This window comes from Lampris incognitus, chromosome 10 (assembly GCF_029633865.1).
Source record: "Lampris incognitus isolate fLamInc1 chromosome 10, fLamInc1.hap2, whole genome shotgun sequence".
Lineage (NCBI taxonomy): Eukaryota > Metazoa > Chordata > Actinopteri > Lampriformes > Lampridae > Lampris > Lampris incognitus.
Window position 1 is genome coordinate 45525996 of NC_079220.1, and position 24217 is coordinate 45550212.

Genomic DNA, 24217 nt, shown 5'->3' on the forward strand with positions numbered 1-24217 from the left:
GCTCTAAAAAGAGGTCTGGCTGAGAATGCTAAAAGCACAACCTTTTCATAAAATGATACAAAAAATACAGAAAGTATTTCTTTTTACAAGTCTCCAATGAACACACAGCTTAGTGAGTCTAGTGAGTGTTCATTTACTAATTCCTTACTTGCCTGGACTTAACAACAGTAGTACCTCACACATCTATGACACTGTGTCCCTTTTCAGGTTATAAAGCATGCAAAAACCAAAACTGGTGTCAAAAACATGAGGTTAAATGCAAAATGTGTATCACTGATGTGACTGTCTCAAAAAAGATCTCCAGGGATCATGAAAAAAAAAGGGGGGGATTTAAATTTTGAAAACAACACTGCTTTGGCTTTACCATTTCAAGTTCAGTCGAGAGTTAAAACAGAAATGGAATGGAGTCAACCAAGCATGATTTCACTTACCCAGTAAGAGCAGCTGGACTGCCATTCTCTAGTCCCTTCTTTGGCATTGAATCTTAAAAATGGATAAATATACAAACTACAGGTTATTGCTTATCAGAGAATGCATGTCCAAATAAACTACAAGCAAACAATGCAACCAAACAATAACACTATAGTTAGATACTTGGTAGACCAATTCTTAGTTGTCTTGAGGTTTACAAACCAAACCATGCTCATTTCTTCCACTCAAGTTTCAGCTGCTCATTCTATAGATTAAATTCAAAATTAGTGCGTACTGTTAGTTTATTTTCAGTGGTTTTTCTTAACACCCAGACAACACATCCTAAACCACAGCAAGGACATGTAATTGCTACCCAGACTCAGTGTCTAGGTAAGTGAAATTACTTGTTATTTTTCCCCATTAAAATTACATGCCAACCAGTATGACATATTGTTGCAGATTGACAAAAATAACTGGGCCAATTTAAAGATTGAATCCCTTCTTGCTACGCTAATGCAAAGGAGCATGGAGCTTAAAGCAGAAACCTTGTAATGACTATCTCAGCTTTGGTACTGGGATAGTGAGCTATGGTGGGCTTTAGATTGAGCTGCTTGGGAATGCTTTATATGGTGAAGCTGACATGCAAATCATGCCGAGTTGCACTGTCTGCACAGTTCAAGTATTTGCCATAAACACCTTCTACATTCCTTGTCTTATAACCCTTAATAGGATAGAGAAGAGTTTTATAATGCTGGTTTGAGCAAAACTAATGGAAATGCCCATTGGCCTATTGAACCTTTGTAGCTCAATAGGTGGTGTGTGGTACAAAAAACCCCTTAATTTGGGGTTTGATACCTACAGGGTTGGGTCAGATTACTTTGAAATGTAGTCAGTTACTGAATACAAACTAGATGGCAATTTTTGTAATTAGTAATGTAACCCATTGGATTACAAAAACATGTAAACTAATCTGAATACTTCTGGGATAACTTCAAAATCAAACATTGAAAATATTGCACCTTATACTAACAAAATGGATGCAGCCACAAAAAATTGAATTCCACAAATATTCATTTTTCTCTTTAAACATCTCAAAACATTTTCTATGTAAATAAAATGCATATTCAGCATTTATAGTTGGTCAAATCAAATTGCCCTTACAAAAACACTATCGGCACAAACTACAGTGTACTTTGTGTATTCTAAAACATCTGGGATGCTGTTTCTTTTCTGTAAGTTTTTGTTGCTGCTGTCTTTTAATCAAAGTCCACATGGAGGACTTTACTCTTGTAATGTAAGAGGAGTACTTGCTCAAAATGTTCATCCTCAATTTTCAATGTAAATAAAAAGGAATGAAAACTCAATTATCCATAAATTATTATTAAAAAAACAAAAACAAATATTAGTTAAGTTATCGTTAACAACCTGAGAAGAGTAACTTAGTTTGCTATACAGTAGAACATATTCGGCATTATTGGTCAAGTCAAATTATCCTTACAAAAACATGCTGGCATAAATGTCTACAGGTGTACGGAATTGTTTCTTTTGTTTAAGTTTTTGTTGCTGATGTTTGTTTTTTTTAAAAATCAAAGGCCACAGGGAGGCGTTTGCCACTGTAATGCAAGAGCACTTGTTCAAAATGTTAGGCCATGTTTCAGTTCAGTGAAAGGGACTGCGCGGCTGGAGCTCCAGACAAGCACTGAAAGACTCAGTGAATTAATCTTTTGAATGAACTGATTTTAATGTTTCAGTACACTGAAAAGAACTGCTTTGCCCATCACGACCACAAGTCTAAGAAACCCTGTAGGTCAGATGCACTTTTCATGAATTAACAAGAGCATCAATTATCATGAAAAAAGTTTCATAATTTCAAAATTTCCCTGTTTAAAATTTTTGTTTTATCAAAAATGTAATCAAGTAATTCTTGAAAATGTAATTGTAATCGAATTATACATTTTTCAAATGTAATTCAGGTAAATCATAGTTACATATTTTTGTAATCTGATTACATAATGCAGATTACAAGTAATCCATTATTACCCAACCCTGGATACTTATTGGTTTTGCTCATGCTTTGACTGGATCAAACGGCTAATTATTGGAGAAAAGCATTCACCACATGCCGACATATGTTGTAGCATTTTCTATTTAATTTGCAAAAATATGCACCGAGTATGCTTTTGCTTATTGGACATAAACAGTGGCCTTTAGAAAGTACACCCCCATTAACAATTTCTGGATTTGTTGTGTTGAAAAGCCAAAATCAAATATAAACAAAGGATTTTTTCCCCTTAATTCTCTACAGAGTCAAAATGAAAAAAAAAGTATTTAGATGTCTATATAATTACATTTAAAGTAAAAATGATGATAATCACTTGGTGCATTTTCACCTCCTTTGTATTAATAAATGTAATTGGGTCAAGTCTATTCAGTTTTTTGAAAGATCAGAATAAATATGCTAAAAAGGTCCACCTATATTGATTTCAAATCTACTTGTGTGCAATCACATTGCTGCGCAATAAATATCACCAACTTTGTGAGGAACCATAAAAAACAACTGATTAGATTGGTCCATGAAGACCAAGGAAGTGCCCATGGAACTTTAAAATAAGTGGCAATAAATTTGAGTTTATAAAATATTGGCAAAGCTTTGAACCTTCCTAGAAACACCATAAAGTTAAAGAAAAAAAAAGACCCAATCCTAACCCAACCCAGAACTACCAAGATCAGGTTGTCCTACCAAACTGAGCAGCCAGACAAAAAGGGCAATTGTCAGAGAACCGACCAAAAGATCAGCTACAAAACTCAGACCTGTAGACATCGTTGACTGAAATGGGAGAAATTGTCCCAAGATCAACAATTTCTTCAGCACTTCAACAGAATGGCTGGAAGGAAGCCATTTGTGAAAAAGGTCAACATTTACTCATGCCTGGAGTTTGCTAGAAGCCATGTGGCAAACGCTTGAGACCTTTTGGAAAAAGATTTTGTGGCCTGGTGAGACTAAAGTTGAGCCATTTGGCTGGAAAACAAAGCACATTGTTTGGGGAAAACCAATTACAGCCCAACACCTTGATAACAACATCGCTACTGTCAAGCATGATAGTGGCAGCGTCATGTTTAGGGTTGCTTTTCAGCAAGAGGGACTATGTAGCTTGCAGGAGGGACTATGACACTTGTTGCCATCAAGGGCATGATAGATAAAAGCAAATTTTTGAAGAGAACCTGTTTTAGTCAACAAGAGATATGTGTTTATTGCAAAAAAAAAAAGAAGTTCCAAATGGAAAATAACCCACAGCCCATTTTGCAAGGAGCAATGGGCAAGAATTCCAATCTAACTGTGCAAAGCTCGTAGAGATATACAGTACCTAAAAAGACCCACAGCTGAAATTGCTACCAAAGGCCTATCAACAAAGTATTGACTTTTGAGTGGGTAAATAGCTTTGTACATGTGAAATGCAACCCTTCCATTTTTGAAAAACAAATGTTCTTGAATAAATCATATTTTTGCTTTATACATGTGTTAAGGAAAAACAATATTCAAATGCATTATAATTTGGTAACAGGAATATAATGTGGAAAAAGTTCAAGGGGGTTGAGTACTCTCTGAAGGCAATGTACAAGATATGGTCAATGTCCCAGGTTAGAGGTCTCTCTTCACACGGGACTTGGAAATGGTTGAAGCGGAGAAAGGAAATAAGACAAGAAAAGAAATTATAGAGGACTCAGACGCAGCCAGGTATTTCATCCTAGATAACATCTATTGGACAAATAACACAAAAACACTCAAACCTTCAGTATTACCCTTCACCTCCTCCTCCTCCTCATCCCTCCCCTCTTCAAAGCAAAGGACAGATAAGTAAAAGACAAAAAGGGTTGAACAAATTAAAACAGTGAAAAACAGAGAAAAACAGAGCTCGAAAATGGGAAGCCATAAATTTTCATTTGTGGCTTCATCTTCATTTCACAGCAGCTGTAATTACAATTACTTTAAGAGATTTTTTTGTGATTTAAAACATTATTTCAAAATAGTTTTTAACAGGAAAAGATAAATCCTGTGTAGCACATTGGTCAAAGACAAACAGACTGCTCCATCTCTCTGCAAGAAGGGCATATCACCAATTCACTAATACTAAAACTTTGTAAAGGTGCCCCAGCAGCAGTGTAAAATAGAGGAAAGATACACGATAAACATGAATGCTTTCACTGTCTAATCTAATATTGTAGAATTATATTTTTGGTAATCTTATGGAAACTATTAAATCCGCTGTGGCGACCCCTGGGAAACAGGGAACAAGCCAAAAGAAGAAGAACAAGATGTTAATGGTAATGTTACTACTACTACTACTACTACTTTCGGCTGCTCCCATTAGGGGTCGCCACGGCAGATCATCCGCTGGTAATGTTAACCTGCATAAAAACAAAACAGTGAAAAAATAAACCTGGAGCAACTTTTCCAACTTCACAGTAAACCACCAAATACGACAGCAGATTTATCTAATTCCATTAAGTTTCTTATGCTGCTAGAACAGTGGTTCACTAAGGTATGGGTTAGTGACCTGTAAATGTTCAATAGCAGCTAACTTATCAAGAGACAGCAGGAAAAATGGAGGATGACCTATGAGTTGATTTAAGATTTGTCTACCTATATGGCAATGGCAGGGGTGGGTTAGGTTAGGTTAAAGGGATTTTATAGATGATAAAAATTGAGACCTCACAATAATGATCACAGTAAAACCAGCTGTTAGAACACCAAATTTGGAAAGTTGTCTTGAAAGCTATGGTAATGACAGTGATATTGCAATATGATTAAACTGATAATGGCCAAGATTAATATTGATTTTTTTTCTTTTATAAATTTATTTCTGATTTCTCCCAATTTAGTGGCCAATTGATCCCTATTTTAATTCAAACACCCACCCTCGTACTACATGCGTTCGCCAACTGCATCTCTCCGGCCGGCAGTTTCGAAGGAGACCGCCTCCCCACTTTCGTGACAAGGCGACTCCAGGCCGAATCACTGTTTTTTCTGACACACACAGAGATGCATTCACGTGACGAACACAAGCCAACTCCACCCCCCTCCCGAAGACAGCGTTGCCAATGATTGCCGCTTCATCGAGTCCGGCCATAGTCGGATCTGACGAGACCGGGGCGCGAACCCCAGTCCCCAATGGGCAACTGCATTGACACAAAGCCGATGCTTAGACCGCTACACCACCGCGGACTACATTAATATTGATTTTAATGATGACAATAATGAAAAAATAATGATTGACATGACAATTCACACAGATTGTAGATTGTATATTCCCATAACCCTGACTTAGGTTAGAAAATGGATGGGTGACAATTCACTCCACATAAGGCCATACTTAGCTTATATCAATCAATCAATCAATCAATAAATCAATCAAGTTGCATTTGATATAGCGTTTTTCTAGCTGCAACAGCCACTCAAAGCGGTTTACAAGTAATTCACCACTGATACCATAGCTTATCCCATTAAAAGATCAATAATAATAATAATAATGATGATAAATCAAATTTATATAGCCCTTTTCCAACACTCAAAGTTGCTTTACAATAAACGGCGGTGAAACAAGACAACAGATAAACATAACACAGACATACAGGGGTTTATGGGAAGGGGGGATATACTTATATGAATGTACTGTGAGTTACCAGGTAGTTTTTAGTGTGTGCACAGTGTGTGTCTTACTAGTGTCATTGTTGGCATGCTCATTATTGGCATAAGTGTGCAGGAATTCTGAAAAGGCCCCCTCTTTGGTCATTAGTTCTGGGTAGGAGCCCATCTCTGTGATCTCTCCTTCTATCATCACCAGGATCAGGTCTGTCTGGGGCAAGTAACTCAACCCATGGGTCACCAGCACACGCGTCTGAGGACCAACAAACAATTTTAAATGTTTGTTTAAAATGATCATCAATTATTTCTATACAATTTCTGAAGTTAATTTGTTAATGTTAATAGAAAACACACATTCTAATGTTGGAATATACAAGCTCCTAATGGGTCTTACATAAAATAAAACATAAAATGATAATATACTAGAATATTCAGCAATAATGAGTGACACTGGAGCGATGCAACCCTCATGATCCATACCCTGTCCTTGAGCAGCCCATGTGGGCCTATGACCTTGTCAAAGATGTGCTTGCCCACATGGGCGTCAACTGCTGAGAGGGGGTCATCCAACAGATAGACGGCGCAGTCACAATAAACAGCCCGGGCCAAGCTAACCCTCTGCTTCTGACCTCCAGAAAGGTTCACCCCCTTTAGAGAAGAGGAAATGAGAGAGGAACTGATGACAAGTAAGATTTGTATAGACAATTTACAGCTGGATTTGCATCAAAAACACTGCCTTATTCCAACTTCATTGCGTTGTGTTTTAATATTGGTGGAAAGATATTCCCAGTAGGTATAGTGATGGTTTGCAATTGAAACTCACACTAAATCTTTTGTTAATTGCTCCACCAATCGAAAGAAGTAAAAAACAAAACACTGTAAAACGCATAACACTACAGCAGAAAACCAACACAGTTGTGCTTGCTCACAAGAGGCCATAGACTGAAGGACAGAATTATACTGTGCAGGTTAGGAAAGGGCCTCTCCTCAACTAACTAAGACTATTATTACTAAGGATAGGGAACACAAAGAAACTAAGCCAAGTCAATTTTATTTGTATAGCCCATTATCACAAATTTGCCTCAGTGGGCTTTACAGCAATACAACATCCTGTCCTTGGACCTTCGCATCGGATAAGGAGCAACTCCCTAAAAAAACCCTTTAACAGGGAGAAAAAATGGGAAGAAACCTCAGGGAGAGCAACAGAGGAGGGATCTCTCTCCCAACTATGTAAGTTAATGACGAGATCATACACTGGATAGGTAGAGAGAACATCCTGATGGCCTAGCCAGTTTCAGTTGTTTAAGATTCTCTATACCATCTAAACAGATTCCTTTTTTTTTTTTTACTACTTTTATTAATCCCTGTGGGGCAATTCTTTCTCTGCATTTAACCCATCCTAGCTGCGTAGCTAGGAGCAGTGGGCAGCCACCATGCAGCGCCCAGGGACCAACTCCAGTTCGTCTTGCCATGCCTCAGTCAGGGGCACAGACAGGATTATTAACCCTAACATGCATGTCTTTTTTTCACCCTGTGCATTTATTGAACTCAACTCAGAAGTGATTGTGTGCATTATTACTTTCTCTCCAATCTCAGTGCTGTCACCAGCTGGCAGGATCTCCAGGTCAGGCAGCAGGGCACAGGCCTCCACCACTCGGTGGTACCAGCTCTCCTTCTTCTCCTGACCAAACACAATGTTGTCTTTAAGGGTTGCGTTTTGGATCCACGCCTGTTGGGGCACATAGGCCACTGAACCCTGGTGGACAACAGATTTAGAGAAGGGAATATTAGCAAACACAATCTGGACTTTTGATGGAACAAGAAAGTGATTTTCAAGTGAAGGCTCCTGCTAACTGTATACATTTTCTACAGTTTACAGCTATTTTTCCCATTGCTCTAAGTAACTAACGAACTAACGCTCACATTGAAGATTCCACCTTGACAAGTAACTGATAAAGACAAGTATTCACCCCCCCCCACACACACACAAAGGTAGCTTCTTAATTCAACATTGCCAAAAACAGTTGGCAAGTTCTGTTGCTGGCTGGAAAATATTGACTCTTACAAAATGCTATGTTGGTATGTGTTAACAGTTTTCCTCTGTGTAGGTGAGAGGGAGGAAGAGAGAGAGAACCTTGACAGCCACAGTCCCTTCTAATTTCTCCATTTCTCCCAGAAGTGCAGAGAGCAGCGAAGACTTCCCTGATCCAACATGCCCAACCACAGCCACCAGAGAGCCCTCTGGGATGTGTAAATTCAGCCTGCAGAAAGAGAGGATGTTTTCACTGTAGTTTTTTTTTAATTTGTAGAAGGCTTGTAACTGTGAAGAATGAAGTAGAAAAAGCACGCAACTGGACTGATCACAAAATATCCGAAGATATTTCACTGTTCATCCAAATAACTTCTTCAGTTCTGCTTACGCCTGGTCTTAAGCTAAGTCGGAAGTCTGACCAAAAAGTTACGCCGGTTGCACCATCTAGGTTTAAGCCCTCTTCTCGCTAAGACCAGGTGTAGTTAAGAATAGGTTTAAGTTTGGTGGGTGCAATCAATGCAAAAGTCTGAAGTCTTAAGACTGGTCTTAACAAATACCAACTTAGCAGTAAGGACCAGGCTTAGTTAAGACCAGTTGGTGCAACTCATCCCTGGTGTCTAGTGTGGAAATCACTAGACATCAGAACTGAATAGGCCATCGCCATATGACATGGTTTATCATTCTTGTGGGAATATTGTGGAAATCGGGCACAAACACACACACACAGATGTACATGTACAGAGACATAAACATAATTGTAAACACACCTTTTTAATGTTGGCTTTTCAATTCTAGACCAGCTGAAAACCCCATCAATAATGGAGACACTGTCAGCTGCTGAGAGGAGAGGAGAGTTAAAGGAAAGGAAGGAATTGTGGATGGAGGGAGGATGAAAAAAAAAAAAAAACAAGCAAAAATGAAGATCAAATTAAGTTGGAAGAGCAAAGTACAAATGAGGCCTAATCAAAGCATACACTACAGGTATATTTATGCTTAAGTTTTATGTAATTGTCTGCATTTTTGGAAGCATATGCAATGCATTGAAAATGATGTGCGCATAGCGGTTTGCCAATATACCTGCATATAGTCCTTGCTTATGCAATGTGTTTGCTTAGGCAGGGTGGAGAAGAGTGTCAGGAGTGATTTGCGACAGAAGGGTACCAGCAAGAGTTAAAGGGAAGGTTTATAAGATCAAGACGGTTGTGAGACCAGCTACTATGTTATATGGTTTGGAAAAAGTGGCACTGATGAAAAGACAGGAGGCGGAGCTGGAGGTGGCAGAGTAGAAGATGTTAAGATTTTCATTGGTAGCAACGAAGAAGGACAGGATTAGGAATGAGTATATTAGAGGGACCGCTCAGGTTGGACGGTTTGGAGACAAAGCAAGAGAGGCAAGATTGAAACAGTTTGGACTTGTGTGGAGGGGAGATGCTGGGTATATTTGGAGAAGGATGTGGAATATGGAGCTGCCAATGAAGAGGAAAAGAGGAAGTTAATGGATGTGGTGAGAGAGGACACGCAGGTGGCTTGTGTGACAGAGGACGATGCAGAGGACAGGAAGAAATGGAAACGGATGATCTGCTGTGGCGACCCCTAATGGCAGCAGCCGAAAGTAGTAGTAGTAGTCCTTGCTTATGCCCTAGAGGGTACAGTTGCTTTATCCATCCATCCATCCATTATCTGAACCACTTATCCTGCTCTCAGGGTTGTGGGGATGCTGGAGCCTGTTCCAACAGTCATTGGGCAGCAGGCGGGGAGACACCCTGAACAGGCCGCCAGGCCATCACAGGGCCGGCCGGCCCGCTCCCATCTCTCTCACACACACACACACACACACACACACACATATATACATTCATACCTAGGGACAATTTAGTACGGCCAATTCACCTTACCTACATGTCTTTGGACTGTTGGAGGAAACCGGAGCCCCCGGAGAAAACCCACGCAGACACGGGGAGAAGATGCAAACTCCACAAAAAGGACGACCCGGGATGACCCACCAAGGTTGGAATACCCCGGGGCTCAAACCCAGGACCTTCTTGCTGTGAGGTGACCACGCAAACCACTGCGCCACCGTGCCGCCACAATTGCTTTAATTTATTCAGTTTGTTCCTTTGTACTAGTTCCAAACTACAAAGGAACAAACTGAATAAATCTGGAAATAGAATTAGGGAAACTGACCAAAATAACAGTTTCCTCCCTCCTTAGTCAATCAGCACTGGCATTGCATAGCACCATATGGTGAATGCACTGGAGTTTTTTTTTTCTCAAGATTTTATTTAGTTTTCAAAAAGATATAAACAGAACAGTACAACTAACATCAACACAAAAGAATACAGTAAGATATACAAACAGATAAAAACAATAAAAACAAAAACAAAAAAACAAAAACAAGAAATAATAAATAGTTGTCTGGAAACATTCCAATATTCATACAAATATTTTAACCAGGCATTAATTTAGTCAGTGTCATTTCCCATATAAACGTTCCATTTTTCCCTGTTCTTTTTAAATATATTCTTTTGGACTCTCAAAATGTATGTCCACTTTTCCATAACAAAAATGTCTTGGACAATTTCCATCCACTGTTCCTGTTTTGGAGTGTTAATATTAAGCCAATTTTTGGTAACAGCTTTCTTACTTGCTGCAAGTAAAACTTTAGTCAAGTAGCGACCTTCTCTCATCACAACATCATCAATGTTACCAAGATACAGGGCAGGTATTTGGGATTTCATATCCCAAAATATTCTTGAAACCTATGCTAACATTCTTAAATATAAGCGTATCTTTGTGCATTTCCAGAAAATATACGAGTGTTCAGCCTCCATGCTCCCACACAGCCCCCAACACTATTGCTGTGCAGCAAGTTGCCTGCTTTTTATTTTGAGTGTTATGAAAAAGCGAGTTAAATTCTTCCACCAGATGCAGTTGCCCATTGGGGATCGGGATTCGTGCCTCGGTCTCATCAGATCCGACTATGGCCGGATTCAATGAAGCAGCAATAATTGGCAACGCTGTCTTCGGGAGGGGGGCGGAGTCGGCTTGTGTTTGACACATGAATGCGTCTCTGTGTGTGTCGGAAAAGGCAGTGGTTTGGCCTGGATTCGCCTTGTCACGGAAGAGGCATGGTGTCTCCTTCGAGACTGCCGGCCAGAGAGATGCAGTTGGCGAACGCATACAGTACGAGGGTGGGTGTTTGAACTAGAATAGGGAGTGATTGACCATTAAATTGGGAGAAAAAGGGAAAAATCAGAAATAAATTTAAAAAAAAATCTTCCAGCAGAATTCCCTCCATATTTGTGAGTTTGTGTATGTACATTGTGTCTCACACATTTGACACCATTCTTCCTCTTTTCTGTGAATCTTTAACTCTGCTTCCCATTTTGCTTTTATGTAGAGTGTTGAATCCCCCCAAAGCTTGGTACAAAGCACAGATGACCCTAAGCCTCTGTTTGTATGCATCCACAATCACCCCAATCACATTATTTGAAGTTTCATGTGGTTCTGACCTTATCTGTTTTGTAAAGTAGTCTCTTAACTGCATGTATCTAAAAAAAATCTTTGTTTTCAAGACCATATTTTGCCTTTAAATATTGGAAGCTAATAAATTTACCATTTTCTAGAACTGTACACATTGCAGTTTTTTTGCCCATTCTTTGAATGTTGGATCATACACCCCTGGCTTAAACTTTGAGTCATATGCAAACCACCTCAGTGTGCGAACCCCTCCCTTTAATTTATATTCTGTTACTATAACATTCCATATTTCTAACGTAAATGCTACTATTGGATTCATGACATGTTTCATTGCCCCTATTAAATATTTGTCTCCCACCAAAATCTGGGTCTGATAACCCGGTATCTCCCTTTCTACACTGCTCAAAAAAATAAAGGGAACACATAAGCAATGCAATGTAGCTCCAAGTCAATCACACTTTTGAGATATCAACCTGCCCAGTTAGGAAGCAACACTGATTTGTGAATCAATTTCACCTGTTGGTAAATTGTCTAATTTCCACCAGGTGGAAATTAGACAATTTGCAAGACAACCCCTATAAAAGGAATGGATTTGCAGGTGGTGGCCACAGACCATTTGCCTGTCCTCATCTTTTCTGGCCGATCTTTGGTTAGTTTTTCATTTTGCTAGTGCCCTCACCACTAGAGGTGGCATGAGGCGGTATCTGCAACCTACAGAAGTTGCTCAGGTAGTGCAGCTCATCCAGGATGGCACATCAATGCGTGCTGTGGCAAGAAGATTTGTGTCTCCCAGCACAGTGTCCAGAGCATGGAGGAGGTACCAGGAGACAGGCCAGTACACCAGGAGACGTGGAGGGGGCCGCAGGAGGACAACAACCCCGCAGCAGGACCGCTATCTGGTCCTTTGTGCAAGGAGGAACAGGAGGAGCACTGCCGGAGCCCTACAAAACGACCTTCAACAGGCCACTAATGTGCAGGTTTCTGCTCAAACAGTGAGAAACAGAATGCATGAGGATGGTATGAGGGCCCGACGTCCACAATTGGGGCCTGTGCTCACAGCCCAACACCGTGCAGCCCGATTGACCTTTGCCAGAGAACATCTTGGTTGGCAGATTCGCCATTGGCGCCCTGTGCTCTTCACAGATGAGAGCAGGTTCACACTGAACACATGTGACAGACGTGAGAGAGTCTGGAGACGCTGTGGAGAACGTTCTGCTGCCTGCAACATCCTCCAGCATGACCGGTTTGGCGGTGGGTCAGTGATGGTCTGGGGAGGCATATCCTTGGAGGGCCGCACAGACCTCTACGTGCTAGCCAGAGGTACCATGACTGCCATTAGGTACCGGGATGAGATCCTCAGACCCATTGTCAGACCATATGCTGGTGCAGTGGGCCCTGGGTTCCTGCTCATGCATGACAATGCTCGTCCTCATGTGGCCAGAGTGTGTCAGCAGTTCCTGTATGTCGAGGGCATTGATGCTATGGACTGGCCTGCACGTTCCCCAGACCTGAATCCAATCGAGCACCTCTGGGACATCATGTCTCGTACCATCCGCCAACGCGATGTCGCACCACAGACTGTCCAGGAGTTGACCGATGCCCTGATCCAGGTCTGGGAGGAGATCCCTCAGGAGACCATCCGTCGTCTCATCAGGAGCATGCCCAGACGTTGTAGGGAGTGCATACAGGCACGTGGAGGCCACACACACTACTGAGCCTCATTTTGAATCGTCTTGAAGAATTTCCACAGAAGTTGGATCAGCCTATGTTCTCATTTTCCACTTTGATTTTGAGTATGATTCTGAATCCAGACCTTAATGGGCTACTGATTTTGATTTCCATTGATCATTCTTAGGTTATTTTGCTCTAAACACATTCCTCTGTCTAATAAATAAAGATTTTCAGCTGAAATATTTCATTCATCGAGGTCTATATTGTGTTTTTAGGTGTTCCCTTTATTTTTTTGAGCAGTGTATTTCTTTCCACCGAGATTCATAATCAAGTCTACACCAACAGGTCAAAGGTCCGAGTTGGGCTGCATAAAAATATTTCCTAAGATTTGGTAAAGCCATTCCCCCCTTACTTTTAGGCAGTTGTTGTGTCGTAAATTTTATTTTTGGCTTTTTGCTGTTCCAAATGAATCTAGAGATCATCTTATCCCAGGCTATGAATTTGTTTTGGGGAACACTGATCGGGAGAGTACAGTAGTTTTGGTAGGATGTCCATTTTAACCGCTTGTATTCTGGCACTGAAGTCTAAAGGGAGGGTAGACCACCTTTCAACAGCTTTTTGGATGTTTGCATCAATTTTGTTATAATTAGTTTCAAACATTATGGAAAGTGTTTTGGTTATAGTTACACCAAGATACTTCATTGTTTCAGAGTTCCATTTCAGATGATATGTACCTCTGATTTGTTGGGATGGAGAATAATTAAATGAAAGAATTTGTGCTTTTGTTATATTCAATTTATACCCTGAATATTGTCCATATATTTCAAGTAGGTTCATTAGGGTTGGGAAACATACATCTGGTTGTTTGAGAAAAATAACATCATCTACGAAAAGACTGATTATATTTTCTTTCCTCCTATATTAACATCCTGCAGGTCTTCACTCTGCCTTACTGCTTGTGCTAAGGGTTCGGCATATAAAGCAAAGAGAGTAGGAGAAAGACAACAGCCTTGTCTTGAACCTCTCTCCAGTTGAATACTATTAGACAGGCCTCCATTTACCTTAATCCTAGTTGTAGGCTCATGATAAACTAGTTTTAATACACCAGATTGTATTTGCATTGAAACCAAATCTCTTCAGTACTTCATATAAAAATACCCAACTAACACTATCAAATGCTTTTTCTGCATCCAAACTAACCAGAACTGTACTTGTACCCTTTTTTGTTAGCATTGTCTACAATATGGAGGGTTCTTCTAATATTGTCCTGTGTTTGGCGCCCTCTAATAAATCCAGTTTGATCTTCACTGATTAGGTCTGCTACAAAAGTCTCAAATCTTTTGCAAATGATTGCGGTAAATAGCTTGTAATCTACGTTTAAAAGTGAGATTGGCCTAAAATTATTACATTGTTCTTTATCTTTGCCTTCCTTAGGTAAAATGGTAATAATTGCTTGCTTCCAAGATGGGGGGGGGGGGGGCTGTGTTCTTTAAGAGTCCAGTTAAAACAGGACAGAGGCAGAGGTGTTAGCTCCTTCTTAAAGGCCTTATACCATTCTGATGGAAACCCATCGCTGCATGGTGATTTATTGGGCTTAAGTCTACTAATTGCAGCTTCCAGCTCCTTAACTGTAAATTGTGACATAATGGTGTCATTCTGTATCTCACCAATAGATGGCAGGTCGAGTGAGACAAGAAAACTTCTTATTGTTTTTTCCTCAGCTGATGGTGGTTTGGAATAGAGTTTCTATTTCATCTGGCTCATGTAAATAATTGGTTTGTTTGAGGGTCCCTTATTTTATGAATTGTATTAGAGGTCTGCTGTTTACGCAGGTGTCTGGACAGGAGTCTAGCTGCTTTTGAACCTGCTTGATAATAAGTCTGCTTTACAAATCTTACCCTTTTTTCTATATCTCCCCTGAGGGTCTCATCTATCTCCTCCCTTGTTTCCTTAATTTGTTGGAATACCAACTGGTCCTGTGTTTTTATGTTTTTTTTTTCTCTAGTTCTTTCAATTTTACTACTTTGTGTTTGTAGATGGCTAGCCGGGCCTTTTTTGTGATGTTGTCAGGGCGATCAGCTTTCCATGAATAACTGCCTTCATAGCATCCCACAGTATTACAGGGTCCACTTCCCCATTATCATTCTCTTCTATTTAAATCTTTTTATCCCTTCCCTCATCTGTTCCACATTTGCCTTATTATTCAAAATACCCACACTCCATACCATATTTATTTTCCTACTATTCAGGTGAATTGTCAAGCTGATCGCATTATGACCTGATACATCTGCCACCCCAATTTTACACTCTTTGACCCTGTGACTCTTACCAGTATTCATTAAAAAGTAGTCAATTCTGGAGTAGACAGAATAAGGTACTGAGTAGTGTGTTTAGTCTCTTTCCAGAGGGTGAAGTTCTCTCCAAACATCAGTTAGTCCCATTTCCTGTATTGATATGTTGATAAACTTGGTCAAATGCATATTGTTTTTCTTGAGGCTTATTGTATCAAAATTATGATTCATGGAGATTTTTCAAGGTGGACACGTCTGTGTTGCTGTGAGCTAGTCATCTAGAATGCAGAAGCATGTCTTGGCCTTGTGTGTAAAGGTTACTTTTGCACCTATGTTTGAGTGCATATGAAAAAGTGATAGAATTCAAACTTGTGCATAATTGTTTTCTGAAGACAGGCTACTGTGATAGAGAATAAAGAGAAAACGAGAAAAGAGATACAGCAACTCACATCCTACTATTGCCTTCCGCTCCACGCAACCCTCCTGCAGCTCCTCATGAGACAGAAACACCCGCAAGCGCTTCATGGAGACACTGGCCTAAAAAAGGGCAGAAAACAGTAGCCAAAATAGAGGGGAGGGGGGTCAGAAACAGACATTTAAAATGGATGAAGCAAATAAATCTAATAGGTATCTGAGTAAACCACAGATAAGATTGGGTTTTAATAGGTCCATCCTTTCAACCACTTGGTTTTTGACTAGAAAGCTGTTCACCATTGCTAGCAGCAGAAAGTGGTTTGCAAAAGCCACATGTCATTCAGAGACCTGATCAGTGATCTTTCTGCACATAGAATTTTACCTCCGTCATTAAAAACACTTTCAAAAAGCCTTGCCTGTCGAAAAACTGGATAGTCCAGTCACAGCTTTGAATACTGATCAAAGAGGCTACACTGTTGACTAGCAATTTATCAACAACAACGGGAGCACTGTTGAATTGTAAGAGTTAGCTGTTTTGAGGACTCATTGTGCACAATGTGTGAGGTTGTGTCAGCTGATTTCATGGAGTTGGTGTGCGTAAAGTGCAGCATGTGCCAGGGCACAGCCACATGAAATTGATCCTTAAAAAAGTCATCTGGCAACAAATAACTATGCTGTGGGAAACCATCATATAATCTTTTTCTGGTATACAATTTCAGCTTTTCCAGTCCTTTCCATTTGCATCATCACCATCAACAAGGGCATTGGGTAGATTATAGATTGATGTCATTGCATTATGCTAAAATTGATGTGAGGCACACAGCAGCAAACACTTAGCCCTACATCATGTGTGACAATAAATGTTTTGCCTAAATTAAAACTAGTAAAGTGATGCCAGCACCACATGGTAGATCTGCAGTTATTTTAATCGCAATTTGTATTATTTTGTATTCACTGAAATCAACTCACAAGATTATTTAATTGACCATAGCTGAGAAGAGCATGATCATAAAAACACAAGATAATCCTACTATTTTACGAGCTTTGTTTTCAACACAGTATATCAGAATGTGGTAACACTTTAGTATGGGGAATGTAGTCACCATTAATTAGGTGCTTATTAGCATGCAAATTAGCAACATATTGGCTCTTAATTGGTCATTATTATGTACTCATTAATGCCTTATTCTGCATGGCCTTATTATACAACCAGTAAGCCATTAACTATGAGTTTTCCCTCTATAACCTCAGAATTATTGCTTATTAGTAGTACCATCTCAATATGCTGTGCTTAGTATGGACTTTATAAGGTGGTAGTACCACAAGAAGAGTTATTCTCCCTTACTAACACTTAATGAATATGGTCTGTTCTTACATAACAAAACACAAAACTACAAGTGTTAATAGTGTTAAATTACTGTAAATTAAGTTTTTGTTACTTAGAATATGTTCCCCATACTAAAGTGACATCTTGATCATTACTAATTCACTAGTAATTAAGTTTTTTTATGTTCCCCATACTAAAGTGTTACCCAGAAGGTAATAAGGGTTTTCAACTATAGTAAACGAGTTCATTTTTATGAATGTTAATAAAAATGTTGCAGTATATTAGCTACTGTGATGAACTCTTTTATTGAAGGACCAAAAGTCTTCAAAGGGTTGTGTTTGATGTCTATTTATGTAGCCGTAAGACAGATATGGGTAATAAAGCTAATTTTGAAGGTGGCAGATATAAAATGTGCATAGTATATGTAACCATGCTATTTTAGTTGTATTGTTATTGTTGAGGCCTGGTGGCCTGTCCAGGGTGTCCCCCTGCCTGCCACCTGATGACTGCTGGGATAGGCTCCAGCATCCCCGCGACCCTGAGAGCAGGATAAGCAGTTTGGATAATGGATGTTATTGTTGAAAATTGTCCAAGAGAAAGAATGCCGATAGTTTCATTTATTTCATGTGACACTTGGGTCTCCCTCTGTCAAAGATACACACAGTAGACTGGATATTGTCTTAGAAAGCAGCTGTTATTTCATGATGGAGCAAGAGTGTATTACTAATATTTTAAAAAACTATTCTAAAAACTCTGATTCAATTAAAACTAAATTAATTAATGAAGCTTAAAAGATGTGTCTATCTCATAGTTACTCTTAGTCCCCGCTTGCAAATCAAACAAGACCAGATTGTACGTTACTGCAGATGTATTGCATAACTATTCCATCCATCCATCCATTATCTGAACCGCTTATCCTGCTCTCAGGGTCCAAAAGCAATATGTTTAACCAGTAAGCCTATCTGCTGGGATGATGTCGGGGAGTTAAAACAGTACAATGAATCCATTAAAAAAACAAACAAACAAAAAAAATCTTGATAAAAGACACCAGTTCCCATTTTACAGGTTGCACACTATCAAAAATATGGAAAAGCACAGTTAAAAGAGTGATGAACATGGTTAATTTTCCCCCCTCATTTTTCTCAAGCCTGCCAGGTCAATCTCTATAACTTATTATGCAGTCTAGCAGACATCTAGATGAGCCGATTCATACAATTATCAATAATCCTCATGAGAGTGCTCATATAGTGTATTCAATTTGTTACACAAATAAAAACAAACCATAATAACGCATAGCTAGCTAGTGAAACTGAGGGGATCTGACTTACTAAGTGATTGTTGGGCATGTAAGTAGAGGCCATGCCACCCACCCACCTGCACCATGCTGCTGATGACCATTGGCAGCATGTTGAGAGGAAAACGCAGGATATTGAAGAGCGCCAGTGATACAAAGGCCTTCTGGGCATCCAGGACATTGCGATCATCAATCAGCACATATACAGTGAAAGTGGAGAGAGCAACCTGCAATGACAGGAGGTATGAGGGTGAAAGATAGAACTGTATTTGTATTACCCATAACATAGGGTTACTGTGGCGCTATGTCTTGTACTGTATTATCTCCAAAAGAGTACAATGAAACCTTTATTCTTGAATGTGCTATGAACATTCACTGGTCATTCTGGAAAATGTTAAGAAAAAAAGATGGTAAAAGGTTTGCAACCTGTTTAAGGAATTAAAACAAAAAACAGTAAAACTCCAATAAGCTGTACATTTAGGTAAAATAGATCCTGAACAAAACAACATTTTAGGACAATGATTAAAAGGATTTTTTTCTACTCCAACCTGTACTGTAGACCCAATAACCCTGAACACCATTTTTGACAGAATTATCTGCGGTGTAAAATATTAACCATGCCAACTATTGTACACACAGTCTGACATTTGGCAACTGAATACTCTTTAATTCCCAACTGGATCAGGAATGGTATTTTTTCACTGGAATGCAAAGCCAAGAAATCAATAACATCAGTTTCTGTTTAGGACAATGAAAGAATTATTTTGTTGCCAAGTTTAATTGCCAAATCCAGATAGAGCTGCAATGTGTTTTTAAGAAATTACTTTATAGCTACAATCCTGAAGCTAGCCCTTTTTGTTTAACTTACACCTACAGACACTGTGGTAACTGTAGTGGTGTTTAAAGGAATCCTAAACCTAGAGATCCAGAAAAATACCTTTTCAAAATTTTTACTAGATTTTGCCACCTTAAGTGGTACCAAAATGGTCTGGCTCACAGACCAGATTAGACAATCTGTCTGATCTCCTTAAACTGTACATTCCATCTCGAGCTCTCCGCTCTCAAATTACAGGGCTCCTGTGTGTACCCAAAGTTAAAAAGAAGTAGGGTGGTGGCAGGGCCTTTTCCTATCAGGCCCCACTCTTATGGAATAACCTGCCTGCTGCCGTCAGACAACCAGAGTCGGTTGAGTCCTTTAAATCCAAACTTAAAACTCATCTTTTGGCCTTAACCTACAATTAGTTGTCTTTAAATTAAGTACTTCACAAGCTGTACTACATGGCGGGTCGGTTTCTGTTGCAATGAATTTACCAAGCACCGTTCTGCCGGCGAGATTATTGACTATTGCAAACAGCTCTCTTCGCTCACGTCTTTTCTCTCTCTGAATGATGTCTTCTCCTTTCTCTTCTCCTATGTGAATGGTATGATTTGAGTCTCCCCTGTGTGCATGTGTAGTCTGTCTTCCTCCCAGGTGTTTCAATGTTATATCCTTCTCTCACTCCAATGTGTGACAAATGTTTTTTCTTGTCTCTTCTCCCGCTAGTGTGAATGGTGTGATGTGAGCCTCCCCTGTGTGTATGTGTAAGCTGTCCTCCTGTCAGGTCTACATGGTGATAGTGGTCACATGGCTCAGGTCCTAGGCTGTTCCGGTGGCATCTGGACACAGCTTGGTATCCTCCTCATCATATTCTTCATATATGTTATAAATCCATTATAGTTCTGTTATCCTCTTTCAATGTTGTATTCTGTAAATTGTGTTTTATTCTGTACACACAGCATCCATTGCACATCTGTCCTTTTTGGGTGAGAGATCCCTCCTCTGTTGCTCTCCCTGAGGTTTCTGCCTTTTTTTCTCTCCCCGTTAAAGGTTTTTTTAGGGAGTTGTTCCTTATCTGACATGAAGGTCTAAGGACAGGATGTTGTATTGCTGTAAAGCCCACTGAGGCAAATTTGTAATTTCTGTTAATGGGCTATACAAATAAAGTTGACTTGACAGAGTACCTCACTGTAAAAAAAAAAAAAAAAAAAAAGAAACTGCTGCATTTGAGCTGACAATAACTGTTAAAATGAGTCACTCCTTGGATTCATGATTTGGACACACGTGGACAAGCAATTATCTTAAATATGCTAACAATACACTGATCAGCCAAAACATTAAAAACCACTGCCAGGTAAGTGCATAACATTGATTATTCTGTTACAATGACATCTGTCAAGGGGTGGGATATATTTGGCAGCAAGTGAACAGACAGTTCTTGAAGCTGATGTATTGGAAGCAGTCGAAATGGGCAAGCGCAAGGTCTGAGTGACTTTGACAAGGGCCAGATTGCAATGGCTAGATGACTGGCTCAGAGCATCTTCAAAACAACAGGTCTTGTGGGGCATTCCCAGTATGCAGTGGTCAGTACCTACCAAAAGTGGTCCAAGGAAGGACAACCGGTGAACCGGTGAGAGGGTCATGGGCATCCAAGGCTCATCGATGCATGTGGGGAGCGAAGGCTAGCCTGTCTGGTCTGATCCCACAGAAGAGCTACTGTAGCCCAAATTGCTGAAAAAAAGTAATGCTGGCTATGATAGACAGGTGTCAGAACACAGTGCATTGCAGCTTGCTGCATATGGGGCTGTGTAGGTGCAGATAGGTCAGAGTGCCCATGATGACCACTGTCCGTCATTGAAAGTGCCTACAATGGGCAGGTAAGCATCAGAACTGGACCATGGAGCAGTGGAAGAAGGTGGCCTGGTCTGAAGAAACATGTTTTCTATACATCATGTGGATGGCCGGGGGCATGTGTGCATCGTTTACCTGGGGAAGAGATGGCACCAGGATGCACTATGTGAATAAGGCAAGCCGGGGCAGTGTGATGCTCTGGGCAATGTTCTGCTGGGTGACCTTCGGTCCTGGCATTCATGCCAATGTTACTTTGACACATACCTCCTACCTAAAACATTGTTGCAGACCAAGTACAACCCTTCATGGCAATGGTATTCCTGATGGCAGGGGCCTCTTTCAGCAGGATAATGCACCCTGCCATACTGCAAAAATTGTTCAGGAATGGTTTGAGGAACATGATAAAGAGTTCAAGGTGTTGCCATGGCCTCCAAATTCCCCAGATCGCAATCCTATTAAGCATTTGTGGGATGTGCTGGAAAAGCAAGTCCAATCCACAGAGGCCCCACCTCACAACTTACGGGACTTAAAGGATCAGCTGCTAACGTCTTGCTGCCAGATACCAGAGGACACCTTCAGAGGTCTTGTGGAGTCTATGCCTCGACAGGTCAGAGCTGTTTTGGTGGCATGAGGGAGACCTACACAATATTAGGCAGGTGGTTTTAATGTTTTGGCTGGTCTACGTAGAAGGGCTCAACAATGCCATTTGTTTAAATGTACATCTTGAGGATTGTAGCTTTAACATTAAAGCTCTCAGTTTTGCTCATTTTACTCAGTCATGCAGAGTTTTACCAACATTGATATGACCACTGCATACAAGGAAAATGTAATTAAACAGTTAACATAAAAGCACAATGTGAGTAACTGTAATAACCAGTGACTGTAAACTGTGTTCAGCAATATTTTACACTGAATTTTAATGTGTACGTACTTCTAATTGTGGGGGACAAAAAAGATTTAGTCAATGCAATTTCTTCTCTCTCGACTCACCAGGAAGGGTGCACAAACCCAGGTAAATGTAGACACCGCACCAAGGTAGGCAGCCTTCTTCAATACACTCAGCTCTTTCTCTCGGATCGCTGACACTTTGTCCTTGAAGGCCAACTCCCACGCATACAACTTTAATACTTTGATGCCATTTAGCACCTCATTCATCAGCTTGATGCGATTATCCTTGTTTTTCATCTGAGCTACCTGCACAAAGTACACACAAAGTACACACACTATTTGATGTAAAAAATAATGTAAGCAGTTAAAGATGCTCCAGTTGTCTTCAACACACACACACACACACACACACACACACACACAAAACACAATGCTATGTATTAGTCCGAGGATAACAGATATATTAATAGATTTTCTATTGCTGATTTGACGACAGGGCTAACCATTACCCAGACAGGAGATATCTTCTGCAAAAGTCAGGGGAAGTCGACTTTTAAATGACATGAACTGTAAATAAAAAGTGTGTGTGTGTACGAAGGTGTAGTACACCTCTGTTTCACAACACAGAATAACTGCTTTTAGAAGTGAATCAGGTAGGCATCAGCAAGGCTGGATTGCTGCAGCAAGTCATCAGGGGGCGCAACTGGAAAAGACACTCCATGTGTGGCTTATAGGCAGAGCTTGAGCCAGTCTGGAGCCTTGGAATAGACGTTCAGTGGCATGAGGCCGGCTTTTAGTGCATGTGTTCCCGCTAACAGCTGTAGTGCTCCCCGCTGACGGAGGGGTAAAGACACCATTGTCGCAAAACATTGCTCTTTGGCAACGGGAAAATATTTTGGGGTGGGGTCCAAAAAAAAAAGTTTTATTGGTAAAATGTCCCAAAATGAACTAAGAAATTATGTGGAATAATTTTTATCATATACCATCAAAATGTATGCAGTAGAGCAGGGACAGGCAACATGGTCCAGAAAGGTCCGGTGTGGGTGCAGGTCTTTGTTCCAACCAAGGAGTTACAAACTTGAGTCTACAAATCAAGGTCCTTAGTAAAGACTATTGGTTGATCTATAGAATCAGGTGTGTAACTGCTTGGTTGGAACAAAGACCTGCACCCACACCGGACCTTTCTGGACCATTTTGCCTATCCCTGCAGTAGAGGGTTAGCCTGGTGCTGAGCCTAAAAGGTGTTGAGCCACACAATGAGCCAAAATATGTTTTCGGGGGGGGGGGGGGGGAGAGAGAGAGAAAAAGATGGTAAAAATTTTGTAAATCTTTGGCTATGTCAGGGTCTGTAATGGCTAATGGTCCTTTGATAATCTGTCTGAATATAAGTAAACAACATAAGTAATTTGACAATTAAGGTAGCCCTTTTTTATACTGTACCCATTTCTGTGCTCATCTGATTTGCTTATTTTTCTTAGTAAGAAGGGTATGCTATACACATAAAGTTCAAACACTGGCATTATCACAAATATTATCATTTGTAGCATTATCAGTAATTTGTATTTTTTTTAAAAAGTCTAGGCAATCCAATCAGTTTTAGCTTCTTTCTGCTTAATTCAGATGGAGAAGCCAAAAGAGATGAAGCTCTGTGAGAATGTGATTCCTAGCCAATGGCGGAGGACAGTAATGCAGGAACAAAGCTGGAAAGATACCCTTGTCTAACTTCTTTTGTTCCAACCTTACTGAATGTTTACCAAAACTGTCATCCAGGATTTATGGAATAAGAAGAATCTATTGTAAACTTTACTATGACTTTAAAAGGAACGTGTATTTTTGCGTACTTATGTCTCACCTGGTATGCTTTGGTTTTCATAGCGATGACAGCATTGACTGGCACCATCAGAATCATCACAGCCACCCCTGCCAGAACAGATGGACCTAAATTCTGCACAGTAACAGCAAGAAATAAAAAACATTAAGACATCATGTAAATCACCTACAGAAGCATACATTTGAATAAAATTGTTTTTTAAATGCATGGACATTGTTGAAGACATTAGAGAGAAACTGGCAAAAAGTAACCGCCTACCTTTTCCT

At 40.1% G+C, this 24217-nt stretch overlaps 1 protein-coding gene across 3 annotated transcripts in view; it reads right to left on the reverse strand.

The window, feature by feature from the left end:
• Positions 1–24217, reverse strand: part of abcc1 (ATP-binding cassette, sub-family C (CFTR/MRP), member 1) — a 78366-nt gene that overhangs the window by 18208 nt on the left and 35941 nt on the right. For 2 of the 3 annotated variants that reach the window (XM_056287874.1, XM_056287872.1), the window contains 10 exons: positions 23973–24065; positions 22223–22426; positions 18645–18791; positions 15979–16066; positions 8855–8924; positions 8190–8316; positions 7635–7811; positions 6536–6703; positions 6131–6308; positions 432–483 (listed from right to left, as the gene is read on the reverse strand). In XM_056287874.1, coding sequence (XP_056143849.1) covers positions 432–483; positions 6131–6308; positions 6536–6703; positions 7635–7811; positions 8190–8316; positions 8855–8924; positions 15979–16066; positions 18645–18791; positions 22223–22426; positions 23973–24065 — 1304 coding nt within the window. Of the gene's footprint in view, positions 1–431; positions 484–4200; positions 4244–6116; positions 6309–6535; positions 6704–7634; positions 7812–8189; positions 8317–8854; positions 8925–15978; positions 16067–18644; positions 18792–22222; positions 22427–23972; positions 24066–24217 lie in introns of all 3 variants that reach the window. The other variant, XM_056287871.1, reaches the window with a different exon arrangement.